The sequence below is a fragment of the Gopherus flavomarginatus genome, chromosome 16 (genome assembly GCF_025201925.1).
Source record: "Gopherus flavomarginatus isolate rGopFla2 chromosome 16, rGopFla2.mat.asm, whole genome shotgun sequence".
In the NCBI taxonomy this organism is placed as follows: Eukaryota; Metazoa; Chordata; order Testudines; family Testudinidae; genus Gopherus; species Gopherus flavomarginatus.
In genome coordinates, this window is record NC_066632.1 from 26,110,692 (window position 1) to 26,126,221 (window position 15,530).

At 44.7% G+C, this 15,530-nt stretch overlaps 1 protein-coding gene across 2 annotated transcripts in view; it reads left to right on the top strand.

Annotated features, from left to right (window-relative positions):
- Positions 1-156: 156 nt before the first annotated feature.
- SARNP (SAP domain containing ribonucleoprotein) overlaps positions 157-15,530 on the top strand; it is a 48,308-nt gene continuing 32,934 nt past the window's right edge. For both annotated transcript variants that reach the window (XM_050924749.1, XM_050924750.1), the window contains exons 1-5: positions 157-244; positions 2,362-2,461; positions 3,076-3,122; positions 10,007-10,074; positions 13,312-13,363. In XM_050924749.1, the coding sequence (XP_050780706.1) occupies positions 209-244; positions 2,362-2,461; positions 3,076-3,122; positions 10,007-10,074; positions 13,312-13,363 (303 nt within the window). In that variant the 5' untranslated portion in view covers positions 157-208. The remainder of the gene's footprint in view (positions 245-2,361; positions 2,462-3,075; positions 3,123-10,006; positions 10,075-13,311; positions 13,364-15,530) is intronic.

Below are 15,530 nucleotides of genomic sequence, written 5' to 3' on the forward strand. Positions count from 1 at the left end.
GCCAGCGTCGTCGTCGCTCACCTCTGTCCCCGCCCCTCCCTCTGTAGCTACCAATAGGAAGCCGCAGGGCCGGGTAGCGCTGGGCCAGTAGGAAGGCGCGATGTTGAGAGGGCGGGTTGGGCGCCCGCTCAGGAAGAGCGCGGCTGATTGGGCGGCGGGCCCTCGGGGTGGGCGGGGCCAGGCGGGAGCGACCTGAGGAAGCAACAAGATGGCGGCGGAGACCGTGGAGCTCCACAAGCTGAAGGTAGCGGAGGGAGGCGCGCCGAGGGGCCCCGCCTCCCCGGGACCCTCACTCTCCTAGCGGGTGGGGCCTGGTCCCCGGCCTCCCTCGTCTCACCCCCGCCTGCGGGATAGGCCGAGACTCCCGGGCCGCCCGAGCCGGGCCGCCTCCGAGCGCTCAGCTCCCGCCCGCGGCGCGTGCGCGTCCCCCCCCTCCGCTCCTGGGGCGTCCCGGGCGGCTGGGCCGCCTCAGCGGGTGCCCCAGCTCCGGGCCGTTCCTCCGTCTCGCGGCTGCTCGGGATCCCGCGGAGCTGTGGGGGGAGCGGGCGAGGCCTGTGCTCTTAGCGGTGAAATGGGCCTCGCCCCAAGCGCTTCCCTGCCCCTGGGAACGCGCGGGGACCCCGCCCCTCCCCGGGTGTTCGTGAGAGTGTCACGTGGGAAGCAAATCCGGAGAAACCCACAAAGCCCTGGGCGAGTCCTAATCTTCCAAGCCTGCGGGCAGGGCGGCCGCTTCAGATCCTGCTGGGAAACCCCTCCCCCCCAGCCCCGGGAAAGGGCTGCCTCAGCCCCAAAATATGGGATTTCCAGAGGGTATTTGGGCTTAAAAAGTGGTGCATCTTCTAGTTCGTTGTGGTGAGTTCCTCCACGTGTTAGTGCCTGCTCGCTGTTGCTTTCACACCGTAGTGTGGGCAGTGCTCTAAAAACGCTTAAATGTGCGTTACTTTTACTGAAGGAAAAGAATAAAGATGGGATCTGATTACGGGGTAGCCAAAAATCAATCATTGCACACCAGATACATATATTAACCTACCCAGAATAATCAACATTCTGGGTTTTCTCAGCATGTTCTCTAGTCATTGTCTTAGTAAGAAATATCACCAAACCTGTATGATGCTAATAAACAGGCATGTCAAAATTCTGTAGGGGAAGAAACTTGGCTAGCAAGATGTTTGACTGTAATATAATCTTGCGAGGATTGCTGTTGAAGTCTGTATTTAGGACTCTTAAAATTAGCCTGGGCAGAATACTAGAAAGGGGATAATCTTGCATTGGGTTCAGGCAGATGGACTGGATAATCTAATGGCTCTTTTGTCTCTAACTTCTGTGGTTTCAATAACATGACTATGGTGTCATACAGAAGGACCTTTCATCTTAATGTCTTTGAAACACTTAAACAGAGAGGCACATTTGTATTTATTAGGTTTGTGGGGAAACTGATCACAGGGAGATGAACTGACTTGTCCAAGGCATCAATAAATCATTGGCACAGCTGAGGGTAGTTTCAAGGAATCCTGACCCCCTGCCCCCACTCTAACCACTAGAACACGCTCCTCTCAAATCCCAGCAGTTGAGTCCCAGTCCCTGGGCACTCGGCATCATCTCTATGCTCTTATCTTCAGAATTTTCAGTTGACTATTACGATAACACTAATTATAGCAAGTAGCGATTGGAGGTTCTTCATATCTTGAGTATTTTGGGGTGAGTTAGCAGGTTTAATTATACTTAAGGAGTATGACTACAGAGATTTTTTTTTCTGCTGTTTTTGTTAAGTATGGGGTGTAATGTCTGCAGCTACATTTCTGTTCCCAGTCCCCAGAGCAACTCAGAATCTGCAGGATGTAAAGCAGTTCTCAGGGGGAGCACAACACGGATTCAGACCCTCCATTGTTAATACATCTTTTGTCCTGCTCAAGCTCTTTTTGTCCAAAGATTGTGAAGCGCCTATCTACCTCAGAGGGCTTGAGGCATTTGACAGATGGGAGAAATGGAGGCATGGAGAGGATTACAGAAATTATGATGGAGAAATTCTAGTAGATTATCCAACTCCGTTCTAGTGCAGCACTGTTCCCTTCTAGTACATTTTCTGTGGAATCCTAGATGTCAGGGGTAAAGTAAATATTAAGGCTACACAAAGGGAGCCAATGAAAAAGCTGGAAAGAACCCCCTCATTGACTCCTGGTCCCCCCCAGTTCTAACCACTAGGCTTACTGCCTTTTCTTTTGTCAGTGCCAATGGCCTTGGTGTATCTGGTCTGCTCATTATTTGCTTGTTTTGATCCTTTTGCTTTGGTGGTGGTCCTCCTGTTCTTTGAAAACTTGAATGAATTAAGTATGCTAATGAGAAGTCTCTTCTGGTACGCAGCTTGCTGAACTGAAACAAGAATGTCTTGCCCGTGGCCTGGAGGTGAAAGGAAACAAACAGGATCTCATAAACAGACTCCAGGCCTACCTTGATGAACATGGTGGGTAATATGTTAGGCTTGAGCAAGCTTTGCTGTTTGAGGATCCCTCTAGGAAGGTCGACTCAGGGCCCAGCTTTGGCCTTTTTGTTTTTACAGGAATTTTGAACTCTCCCTAATTGGTCCCTTTTTATAGATTCTAGCTCTTGTAAACAGTCCCCATTACACGGGCTTGCTGTGAGACTCTTGCAATAAGAGCTGTCTTGTGGCTGTAGCCTCTGAGAATCCCCCGATGAGACAGTCCTCAGAATTTTCTTGGTGATAGGCCCAATTCATCAGGTGTTCCTCATGTGTCGCTCTCATCCAAGTCTATGTATGGAGAGTGACTGTAATATTGAGTAATTCAAGGTGTATTCTTTTCTTCTTTGATCTCAATTCCCAACCCCTAAAAAACCCCACATTTATGAAGTGTCCGTGTATACATTTTGTATAACACAGGCCACAGAGCTTCTCCAAAACAATTCCTAGAGTATATGCTTACATATTGTGGTGATGGGCCTGATGTAAGAACCTGAATAGAATCTTTACAACATTAACTTACTTATTACTGTGGAGAACATCAGCCTTCTAGGAGTTAATTTCTCACTAATCTCTGGATTTTTTTAAAATTCTTTTAGCTGAAGAAGAAGCAAATGAAGAAGATGTTTTGGGAGAAGAAACAGAGGTAATTCCTATTACTGTGAGCAGATTATCATACTATCAGTCTATTTTTAGGTGTAGCTGTGTACCAGTTTGCCTGATGTCATCTGATCTTTGGCCAGTTTCCAGCCTAGTGTCAATGTACAGATTAATTACTCTATATATCATGTCAATCACTGTCGCAATTTGTGGGGAACTCCCCTGTGAATGAACTGTAGTGTATTTATCAGAGGGGTAGCTCTGTTATTCTGGATCTGTAAAAAGTGAGGAGAGAGTCCTGTGGCACCTTATAGACTAACAGAAGTATTGGAGTATAAGCTTTTGTGGGTGAATAGCCACTTCGTCAGTCAGACGCATGTGGTGAAAATTTCCAGAGGCAGGTATAAATATGCAGGCAAGAATCAGTCTAGAGATAAGGTTCGTTCAGTCAGGGAGGATGAGGCCTTCTGTACAGATCCAGACTAACACGACTACCCCTCTGATACTTGACACCATGCAAGGCACTGCATTTGCCCGTATAGAGTGGAAATCCATCAACCTCATGAAGAAACTTGCACAAGTACAGACAGATATCATCTTCCTTTCCAAATGAAACGGATGGACATCATACCAAATGGACTGAAGGTGAAAAATCCATTGCTATCTACATACTGCACAGACCACAGTGAGAGATTATGCCATTCACTATCAAAGAAACTGAGGAACCACCTGATCAGCATCCTATACAGCAAACAGGAAAACATCAAAAAAGAGCTGTCCAACCTGGAGACTCTCATAAATAACCAACCTTCCACACAAACAGGCTTCACTAAAATAAGACAGGAGATCTACATTACACACTTCACCTCTCTACAAAGGAAAAAGGATTGTGAGCTGTCTAAGATCCTGCCTGCCACATGGGGCCACAGCAGTGGTACCCCTAACTCACCCAGCAATATCATCAGTTTATCCAGCTAGACACAACCCGGCAGAAGAGTCTGCCCTATCTCGGGGACTCTTTTTGCCTCACTGTCCCCATGAATGTGGTACAGTTCTGTGGTGATCTGGAAGCCTACGTTCGCCGTCTCCGACTCGAAGAATACTTCCAGGACAACACTGAACAGCCCAATGATACCCCACCACCAACAGCACAAGAAGAAGAACTCCTCATGGACTCCTCCCGAGGGTAGAAATGACAGTCTGGACCTATACATAGAATGCTTCTGCCAATGTGCACAGGCAAAAATTCTGGAAAAACAACATGGCTTGCCTCATAACCTAAGTCGTGCAGAACGCAATGCCATTCAAAGCCTCAGAAAAAACCCTGACATTATAATCAAAGAGGCTGATAAAGGAGGTCCGGTTGTCATCATGAACAGGTCTGACTACCAAAACAATACTCCAATACCAAATTCTATAGGCCACTTTCCTCAGATCCCATTGAGGAATATACTAAGAAACTGCACCATCTACTCAGGACACTCCCTGCACTGACACAGGAACAAATCAACATGCCTTTAGAGCCCCAGCCAGGGTTATTCTATCTACTACCCAAGATCCACAAACCCGGAAACCCTGGACGCCCCATCATCTCTGGAATTGGCACTCTCACTGAAGGACTGTCTGGATATGTGGACTCTTTACTCAGACCCTATGCCACCAGCACTCCCAGCTATCTCCGTGACACCACTGATTTCCTGAGGAAACTACAATGCATTGGTGACCTTCCAGAAAACACCATCCTAGGCACCATGGATGTAGAGGCTCTCTACACAAACATCCCACACACAGATGGAATACAAGCTGTCAGGAACAGTATCCCTGATGATACCATAGCACAACGGGTTGCTGAGCTCTGTAACTTTATCCTTATGCACAATTATTTAAAATTTGGTGATAGTGTATATCTCCAGACCAGTGGCACTGCTATGGGCATCCGCATGGCCCCACAATATGCCAACATTTTTATGGCTGACCTGGAACAGCACTTCCTCAGCTCACGTCCACTCACGCCCCTTCTTTACCTATGCTACATTGATGACATCTTCATCATCTGGACCCATAGGAAGGAGACGCTGGAAGAATTCCACCACGATTTCAACAGCTTCCTCCCCACCATCAACCTCAGCCTGGAACAATGTACACGGGAGGTCCTAGACACCACGGTACAAATAAGTGATGGCCACGTTAACACCACCCTATACCAAAAACCCACCGACTGCTGTGCCTACCTTCATGCCTCCAGTTTCCATCCTGGACACACCACATCATCCATCGTCTGCAGCCAAGTGCTGAGGTACAACCGCATTTGCTCCAACCCCTTAGACAGAGACCAACACCTACAAGATCTTCACCAAGCAGTCTCAAAACTACAATACCCACACGAAGAAATAAGGAAACAAATCAACAGAGCCAGATGTGTACCCAGAAGCCTCCTGCTGCAAGACAATCCCAAGAAAGAAACCAACAGGCCATCACCTACAGTCCTCAGCTAAAACCTCTCCAATGCATCATCAGTGATCTACAACCCATCCTGGACAATGATCTCTCACTTTCACAAGCCTTGGGTGGCAGGCCAGTCCTCGCCCGCAGACAGCCTGCCAACCTGAAGCATATTCTCACCAGTAACTGCACACTGCACCATAGTAACTCTAACTCAGGAACCAATCCATGCAACAAACCTCGATGCCAACTCTGCCCACATATTTACACCAGAGACACCATCACAGGACCTAACCAGATCAGCCACAACATCACTGGTTCATTCACTTGCACGTTCACCAATGTACTATACGCCATCATGTGCCAGCAATGCCCCTCTGCCATGTACATCAGCCAAACTGGACAATCACTACATAAAAGGATAAATGGACACAAATCAGATATTAGAAATGGCAATATACAAAAACCCATAGGAGAACACTTCAACCTACCTGAACACACAATAGCAGAGTTAAAGGTAGCCATCCTGCAGCAGAAAAACTTCAGGACCAGACTCCAAAGAGAAACACTGAACTTCAGTTCATTTGCAAATTTGACACCATCAGCTCAGGATTAAACAAGACTGTGAATGGCTTGCCAACTACAAAAGCAGTTTTTCCTCCCTTGGTGTTCACACCTCAACTGCTAGAAGAGGGCCTCACCCTCCCTGAGTGAACTAACCTCGTTATCTTTAGACTGATTCTTGCCTGCATATTTATACCTGCCTCTGGAAATTTCCACCGCATGCCTCTGATGAAGTGGGTTTTCACCCATGAGAGCTTATGCTCCAATACTTCTGTTAGTCTATAAGGTGCCACAGTTCTCTGTCACTTTGTAGCATATTTGACATTGTTATTAATGGGGTTTCTTGTGGACTGCATAATCTTGGTATGTGGCTGACATTACAGAATTGGACTCTTTTAATACTAACCCTAAGTATGAAGTAAACTGAGTTAGTTTTAGGCCTCACTCACTGAAGAGCAGATCTTATCAACTGGAAAATAATGTGCTTAAGAGAAGCACCTGGTTTTTGTCCTTTTACATAGTGCTGTAAAATTGAGCGGACACGGGCATAGCCAGTTTGCCTGAAGAAGTGAGCCTCAAAACTAAGGACTTGCAGTCCGAGAGAGAGCAAAGAGCTCAACCCTGGGGAGACCAGTTAGTGTTAGGAAAACTCGTCTCTTTAGGTATTTTTATCTACCTCCAAATGTGCTGTGTTTGGATCATACATGTTGTGTATGCTGTCTTTGCTAGCTATCGCTGTGAGAGGGTAGGATGTTGTAAACTTGAGAATGTTCTCATCCCAAGCATATGTCCTATGTCTTCAGAAAATGTGGATTTTTTTAATAAGTATTAGCCTTGTCAAAACAAATATAACCCACAAGTAGATTACGTTATCCTAACACTTACGAAACCTGCTAAGACTTCATAAAAATACCTAGTATAAATAATAAGGTCCTTGAGTTTACCCACAAGCCCAGAGGAAAAATAGAACCAAAAAAAAAGTTTACCAATGACATCTAGGTTAAATTTGGACCTGACATATCCGAGTGTGTCGCTGCTGAAGTCAAGAGTTGCATCTTTGTATGTAATTTCTAGATTTGGCCCCATGTCTGTGTTTTTAAATACATTGTTGAGTTGTTTGTTGTTACACTTTGTTTTCAGTGTCTCTAGAATTTTTGTTACTCTTAATACTATAAATTCAGTTGGAAGAAAAGCTCTAATCCTGAAAACACGTACGAAGCTTTACTCATGTGAGTGGTCTTCAGTGTTGCAGAATCATGTCCCAAAATACTACTGTATGGAGAAGCCGGAGTAAATCTTAGCCCCTTATATCGTTCACTCAAAAAAATTAATTGTGATTAAACAAATTAATCACAATTAATTGCAGTTTTAATCGCACTGTTAAACAATAGAATACTAATTGAAACATTAAATATTTCGGATGTTTTTCTACATTTTTCAAATATGTTGATTTCAGTTGCAACAGAGAATACAAAGTGTACAGTACTCACTTTATATTATTATTACAAATATTTGCACTGTAAAAATGATAAAATATATAGTATTTTTCAATTCACCTCATACAAATACCATACTGCAATCTCTTTATCGTTAAAACGCGACTTACAAATGTACATTTTTTTGTTACATAGCTGCACTCAAAACCAAAACAATGTAAAACTTTAGAGCCTACAAATCCACTCAGTCCTACTTCTTGTTCAGCCAATCACTAAGAGAAACAAGTTTGTTTACATTTATGGGAGATAGTGCTGCCCGCTTCTAATTTACAATGTCACCCGAAAGTGAGAACAGACGTTCGGATGTCACTTTTGTAGCCGGCATTGCAAGGTACATTATTTATGTGCAAGATATGCTAAACATTTCTATGCTGATGATGCTTGTTAAATAATGCGTTAATTAAACTGGTGATACAATTCTTCCCCAAGGAATTCAATGTCTCCTGCTCTGTGTTTTACCTGCATTCTGCCATATATTTCATGTTGTTGTAGTCTTGGATGATGACCCAGCACATGTTGTTCATTTTAAGAGCACTTTCACTGCAGATTTGACAAAATGCAAAGAAGGTACCAATGTGAGATTTCTAAAGATGACTACAGCACTTGACCCAAGATTTAAGAATCTGAAGTGCCTTCCAAAATCTAGTTGGGATGGGGTGTGGAGCATGCTTTCAGAAGTCTTAATAGAGCAGCACTGTGATGTGGAAACGACAGAACCTGAACTACCAAAAAATAAAATCAGCCTTCTGCTGGTGGCATCTGACTCTCGTGATGAAAATGAATATGCATTGATCTGCACTGTTTTGGATCGTTACTGAGCAGAACCCATCATCAGCATGGACACGTCCTCTGGAATGGTGGTTGAAGCATGAAGAGGCTTATGAATATTTAGTGCATCTCGCAACGCTGGTCATGCGAATGCCTGTTCTCACTTTCAGGTGACGTAAACAAGAAGTGGGCAGCATTATTTCCTGCAAATGTAAACAAACTTTGTCTGAGCGATTGGCTGAACAAGAAGTAGGACTGAGTGGACTTGTAGTCTCTAAAGTTTTCCATTGTTTTATTTTTGAATGCAGTTTTTTTGTACATAAGTCGACATTTGTAAGTTCAACTTTCATGATAGAGATTGCACTACAATACTTGTATTAAGTGAATTGAAAAATACTATTTTTTATTTTTACAGTGCAAATATTTATTATACAAAATAAATATAAAGTGAACACTGTACCCTTTGTATTCTGTGTTGTAACTGAAATCAATATATTTGAAAATGTGGAAAACATCCAAAAATATTTATATAAATAGTATTCGGTTATTGTTTAACAGTGTAATTAATCACGATTACTTTTTTTAATTGCTTGACAGCGATATAATTTGCAAAATAAATGCCCAGAATATAAAATCCAGGCATTTAAATTAACACTATATGATAAATGCAGATGGCTGTAGCGACTACATTATGGGGTAAGCGCTAAGTATTGTCTTTTATGCAAAGCTTTCAGCTGTTTCTGAATGGATATATCCTCACTGCACCCTCCATACAGTAGGGTTGTCTGCAGTGTTATCACTGTTTTTACAGATGAGGAAGGTGAGGTAGAGGTAAAGTGACTTGCCTCGATCACTGAGGAAGACTGTTTCAGAACCAAAACTAGAGACAGGCTTTGCAGTGTCTACTGAAGGTCAGCAGTCTGGCCCTGGGCTCTCATGACTAGGCTACAGCCCCCTCTAATAAATACTAGCAAGGCTTTTGCAACAGACAGTTATTCCACAGCGAGGTGCTTATTGGCCAGGCTACACAGACTTCTGGGGAAGTAGAGTTTGTGCTGTTCTCTGAGGAGAGGCCCGCAGTGAGACTGCAGAATGTCCATGTGGGATGGTAGCCCAGCAATTTTAGCCTTTTTTTTTTTTTTTTTAAGGATCAGGAGGATTCTTGAAGTACATTAAAATGGGTAGATAGGTTCACTCTTGAGCCTCTTAACCTTTAGAGAGACTCTTTCCTCAGGTGTTACGAGGGCAGCTGATGAGATGTTGCAGCTGACAGCCCTCTGGTTTAAAATGAGATAGGTCTGGGGACATGGGGGGGGTCTCAGGTTAATTTTCTCCTTGTTTTGCCAGAGTCTGAGATGGTCGACCTTCAGTAAGCATTGCAAAGCCTGTCTCTTTTCCCAGGGACTGGGTGGAAAGGGAAAGTGAGATCTGATGTGCAGAGATTCAGGGAGAGAAGAGTGCACTGATTGGGGACATTGTCGCCATTTGATTCTATATGTAATGTGGAAAAAAGTTGTTTCCAAGCACCCAGAGCTCCGGGTAGATGTTTTTAAACAATCAAAATCTGTAAATGTTGACAGTGTCCCCCTCCTATGCCTCTTCCTTCCATTCAGTTGACGAGTATTAACCTGATCCACTTTCTCAACTAATTGAATTGCAGGAAGAAGAACAGAAACCGGTAGAGCCTCCTGCTAAAGAGGAAGAACCTCCTGAAAAATCAGCTGATGTGTATGTTTCTGGGGAATGCATGGCTATAACTGAATGGGGATATGTCTGGGTGTGGAGACAGTAGCACTGTATGAACAGTCACTAGTTCCATAGTACCTGCTTCAAAGGAGTTGAAATCTACAAGACAAGTATCATAGTTGTATGTGTGTGGAGGGGGCTTAGTGGAATAAACAGGTGTGCAATACCTTGGACTCCCTGGAATCTCAGGTTCACATCCCAGCAGGGTAGGCTCTGCCCCTCATTTGTTCCTGGCAGATAAACTGTCTTCCAAGCAGTTTAGTCTGTAGATCTTTTGGAGGAAACTTTGAAAAGCAAGGCTCTGTCTGCCTTGTGTGGTCACCAAACATCCCTGACGCCTTCTGTGAGAACAGAATTCTGGCCTGGTGTCCTTGGCCTCACCTTGCTGTTGGACTGGCTATTGTGGTCCACCTCAGAGGTGGCTGCATTTCAGGGGAGCTGTGTATAGTTTGTGAAGGATTTGGGGATGAAATATACTATAGAAATGTGAAATATTCATCTGATTTCCAGTCAGTTGGTCTGGTTGTCCTCTTCCTTCTCTTGTGACAGTGTCTATGCTGTATATTTCCCATTCGCTCAGGCGACCTCAGTGACGTGGAGTCGGATGGAAGAGGATCAGACTAGTAAATTAGTCACCTCGCTTTTGCATCATGCCAGCAAGTCACAGCACAGGATGTCTCTTTCCATGCTTTTTTTCCTTTCATTGTGGTTCCTAAGCATGTGCTTCCAGAGCTCTGAGTTGAGTTTCCTTATTAATCCACAGATGGTTGTTTGCTGGATGCAGGGGGCGTGATTTAGCAGTTACTGCAGATCTGGAATGAACAGGGTTTACTGCCACAAGGGAAATAGGAAATTAGCCTGCGAGTTTTGTTTTTGTTTGGCTCTGAGATGCATCATGTCTGTGCAGAGAGAGACCCTCTTTCAGATGAACTGAAGAGTGGATGTTAAACCCCAGTGCACTACTGCTAGCAATCCCTGCAACGCTCTGGTGGTGCTTTTCCTCTGCAAAGCCCTTTGCTGCTAACCCTCCCCACTTCTTGGCAGGCAAGGAAGTATTTATCCCCCTTATTTTTGTCAGATGGCAAAACTGGGGAGCAGAGAGATAAAGTGACTTGGTCTAAGACCACAAAAGGAGTCATTGTCACTGCTGCGATTGGCATTCAGGACTTTTCCTCCCAGTCCTCTGTGTAGCCCTCACCTCTTGCTACAGGAGGGTGTTTCCAGCCTGTGTTTTGCTGTCCTCCATTGCCAGTTACTGCGTGCAGGTAGTCAACACGAGCTTGTTAATGTTGCCCTCTTGACATTCACTCCTGTGCTGTGGGTCAGAACAAAGCCTCACTTAAGCCATCAGGATAGCACATGTGCGGTGCCTAGGCCTGGTCCTGGCCCTCTGCATAAGCAGGACTTTCACTTATTTGCCTACATTCACGCTCATGCCTGGGCTATTGGCAGTACCTGAAGGAAGCTGCAGCAATAGGAATGAAGAGCTCTTTAGAGCATCAAAATGAGACTATAGCGCAGCACATTGGCTTGTGGGCGCATGTGAGTAATGTAGTTCAGATGAAACCATGTTCTGGGGCCCCTTCATCTCAGCTGTAGACACTGGCCCAGCTGTAAGTTAAAGGTCTTATAAGGAGAAAGGGAAAATACCTTGTGTCCCAACCAGCATCCCCCATAACCATAGATCAGGTTCTAATGTCCTTGGCTGCCTGGGAGCTCTGGCTGAGTGTGTCATAGCTGTGTATTTGCCTGCATGATTGCTGCCTTACCAGTACTTAAATGGTTACTATGAAAGAGATGAGACAGAACCAAACTCTCTGATGTACAACTGTCTGCTAAGGAGATAGAACTGGCTCAAGCTAATTTGAGTTCAGTACTTAATTTTGGCCAGTAGGGGGCGTCCTTTATCTGCATCCCAAACAAGTAGCTCCTGTGGGGGCTGGAGAGTAACACGTCCTGGTTCCTGTTCCGAATTGCTTCCTGTGAAAGTGTAATTAAACCATTACTACCTTTCAGAGCATAAAATGAGAAAACTGTCCAGGAATCTGGAACAAAGGCAGCACATTTCTCTAAATGGGAGACCTTAATGAGGCTGGTTATGACCCACTGGTTTATGGGAGTTGTTTAGGGGAGGAGGATGCTGTTTCTTTTACCCTGGGAACTTCCGAACTTTGTTTTTTCTCCCTTTGTTTTCTCCCTGAAACCTCAGCCCTATTTTCAGACACGCCCACACCATGATGTTTGTGTAAGTCTCTTTGCTGGGCTTCACTGTAGCCAACTGTGCATTGTTAAAAAAGTGTGCATTTGAAATATCGCCAGAGCTGAGGAAGCTGGTGCTGAGCTAGTGAAAGTAACCTGTGGCTGTGCCCTGAACTAGAACAGAGCGATCCTTTGTAGACGAATGACTGTAAAGGAATAAAGCTCTACAGGGCACACGATCCAGGCTTTGGGCTTCTGATGGGAGCTGAACATTACTGCTGGGAAACTGGGAAATGAGAGAGGTTATTCTTGGGTGTGTGGAAGAGTAGTGATACTTTGCATTTCTGTATCACCTTTCAACCAAGCTTCTCAGAGTGCCGTGTGCACACTGGTTAATCCTCACCTCTCCGATGTGACTTGGGGAGCATCCACAGTTTCCTCAGGGCTGGAGAGACTTCTTCCCTCTCGAGGCTGCATTGGTGACAGAGCTGGGAGTAGAACCCAAGAGTTCTTGACCCCATGGATCTTCTCTGGCAGCTAGGCCACACTTCCTGTCAGAGCCCCTAATGGAGTCGAGGAGTCCTGACTGCCAGAGCCCTAGCCCACCCCACTAGTCACACTCTAGGTAGGAACAGTTGGTTCTGACTGTCAAGGCTGTGGCCTTGCCAAGAGAGTACTTCCCTCTCTGTCTTACTCCTGACCGTGGGTAAGGATTGTACTTCCATACCTCGTGTTCTCTTTGGTGCCTAGGCACCATGCTTACAGAGGTTTGTCTTGCAAAGAACCTGAGAGGCACTGGTGTCCTAAGGGTGATGGCTGAGGGTGCTTTTGTTCTGTAGACCGTGAACCCAGTGATGGTTGAAAAGTGTTGGTTATGCTTACAGAGGTGGAGGGAGGCAACCCAGTATATCAGGTACTGGGGCATATTATTTTAAACTAACAGGAATTCTCTGATTGGAAGTTAGATTGAGTGTAGATTCCTGGCTCTGATCCATCTCTCTTTCCCCCCCAATCTTCTAGGGGTGCAGAAAAGAAAGTGGTGAAAATAACATCAGAAATACCACAGATGGAGGTAAGGTTCCTGTTGCCACCCCATCCCTTCCCTGCTTTTAGAGGTATCTGTTTAACCTGTGTGTGTTTTTTCACATTTGGGGATCCATCCTTTCAGTTTCTTATCAGTGTTTCCATTGTAAACCCTGTTAGGTTTTTCAGGGCTTTATATTGTGATTCTGAGTTTCTTTAGGCTGCAGATTGTCTTTAAGAGATGTCGAGCTCTTGGTGCATTTCATTTTGACACTAGATTTTAAGGTCTGTTCCTGTCAATCGTCTGTCAGTGTATGTCACTTTCCTTTCTTCCTGTCTCATTTCTGCCACTTTATTCCTTCTTGCCAGCAATCATCACAGGCCATGCATGAGTGCCACCTGCCTGGCAGCAGCAAGCTGGACATGGAGCTAAGTGCAACCCTAGCTTGTAACTGTAGTGCAGTCAGTGGATGAACTGAGTCCATGGCATCCTCTGATGTGAGTTGGCTGAAGGGATTGCTAGAGAAGAGCTCAAAGACAGACCTACCTCCATTATCACGTGGGCTATGTAAGCTGCATCTTTGTTCCTGATGTCTCTAAAGCCCTATCACTGGACTACTGTTACCAGTTCTGTTAGGCTGATATCCTGGATTCCTCGAGACCTGTCAAACTGGAGAGGATAGAGCCCTGCTGAGAATACGCTGTAGGGAATAATCCTGTTTTGGATGAACTGATGAGTTAACAGATTCTCATCTTTACCTTTTATGATCCTCTCTCTTCTTTTATGCTTACTTGTCTCATTTAAAATACACACACCAGAAGCAACTGATGCAGTCCCCTGTGGAAACTGCAGAATGATTCAGTCTCCAAAACCCATTCTGCTTACTCTAATGCTTTTTTCTGTCTCGATTTTTTTCTCTTGTTCTCCATAACTCAGGAGTTGGTGTGAAAACACGATTTGTGTCTCCTCACTGTTCAGCCACCACCTTGAAATTATAATCTTCGGTTTGTAATATGAACAGCTCCGCAGCACCCAGGGAGTGATGTCGCAAAGGGAGGATTATGGCTTTGGTTGGGGGAGCAATGAGGAGAAATACGTAAAAATTGATCTGAGGTGGAGCCAGAATAAATCACGAAGGAGTGTCGTCTTCCACACTTTGTGGGTGCCTTTGTCATTAGCTGCTTAAACAGCTCATTAAAGGTATTTGCCGACATCATGCCTCCAGCCTTGTTTTCAGTTCCAAACTCTGCCAAGACCCATTCAGAAAGAAAACACATTTTTGTCATGTAAATTAGTTTCATGTACCTTTTTAATCAAGGTGTGTAGACACCTCCTGGAGTAGATGTGTGTAGAATGGCATCCCACTAATGGTTCCAGGACTCCTGGGTTTTAGTCCCAGCACAGCCACTGACTTGCCATGTGACCTAGGGCAAGTCATTTCACCTCGTTGGTTCAAGCAGAATGAAATGCAAGTGTAAAATAGGAGCATAAGTAAATCACGTTCTTTAAAATTCTGTTTTAATACCATAAGGAGCTTAATGTAACAAAGGGTTAGTAAGTAGTTAAAGAATTGCCTGGATCAGACCAGTGTTCCATCTAGTCCAATATCCTACCCCCAGCAGTGTTCAATGCTAGCCCTTTCAGTGGGGGGTGCAGATAAACTGCCCCCCTCCCAGCCCGTAATACTCAGGCTGGCGTGTGCCCAGAAGCCGGAGGGTGTATAGACCTTCCAAAGCTCTTGTCTGTGGTTATATTGTTTGCTGTAACAACTCTGGATATTCTTGTTGTTCATATAAATGTCCAATCCTTTTGAATCTCGCTAAGGTTTTGGCCTGAATTCTACCTGGGGGCCATGAGTTCAGCAAGCTAATGCATGAACAAATATTTCTTGTTATCAATTTTAAACATGTTCCCTTTGTTTCGTTAAACATACTCTTGTTCTTGTGCCAGGGGAGAGGGTGAGTTGCAGAGCTTGGTCTAACTTCTCGAGACCATGATTTTGTATACCTCTTACTGCATCCCTTCCAAATTGCTCTCTTCGTGAAGGTAAACAGTTCCCGCCTTTCAGTCTCTCTTCACATAGCTTGACAATAGTCAAGGGAACAGTTACTGCAGCTATTTTTAGTCCGAGTAACTAAAAAATTCCCAGTTGCTCTTAGCTGTAAAGCACCAAATCAGATTTATGGTCTTGTATAAATAATAATAAGGCACTGAA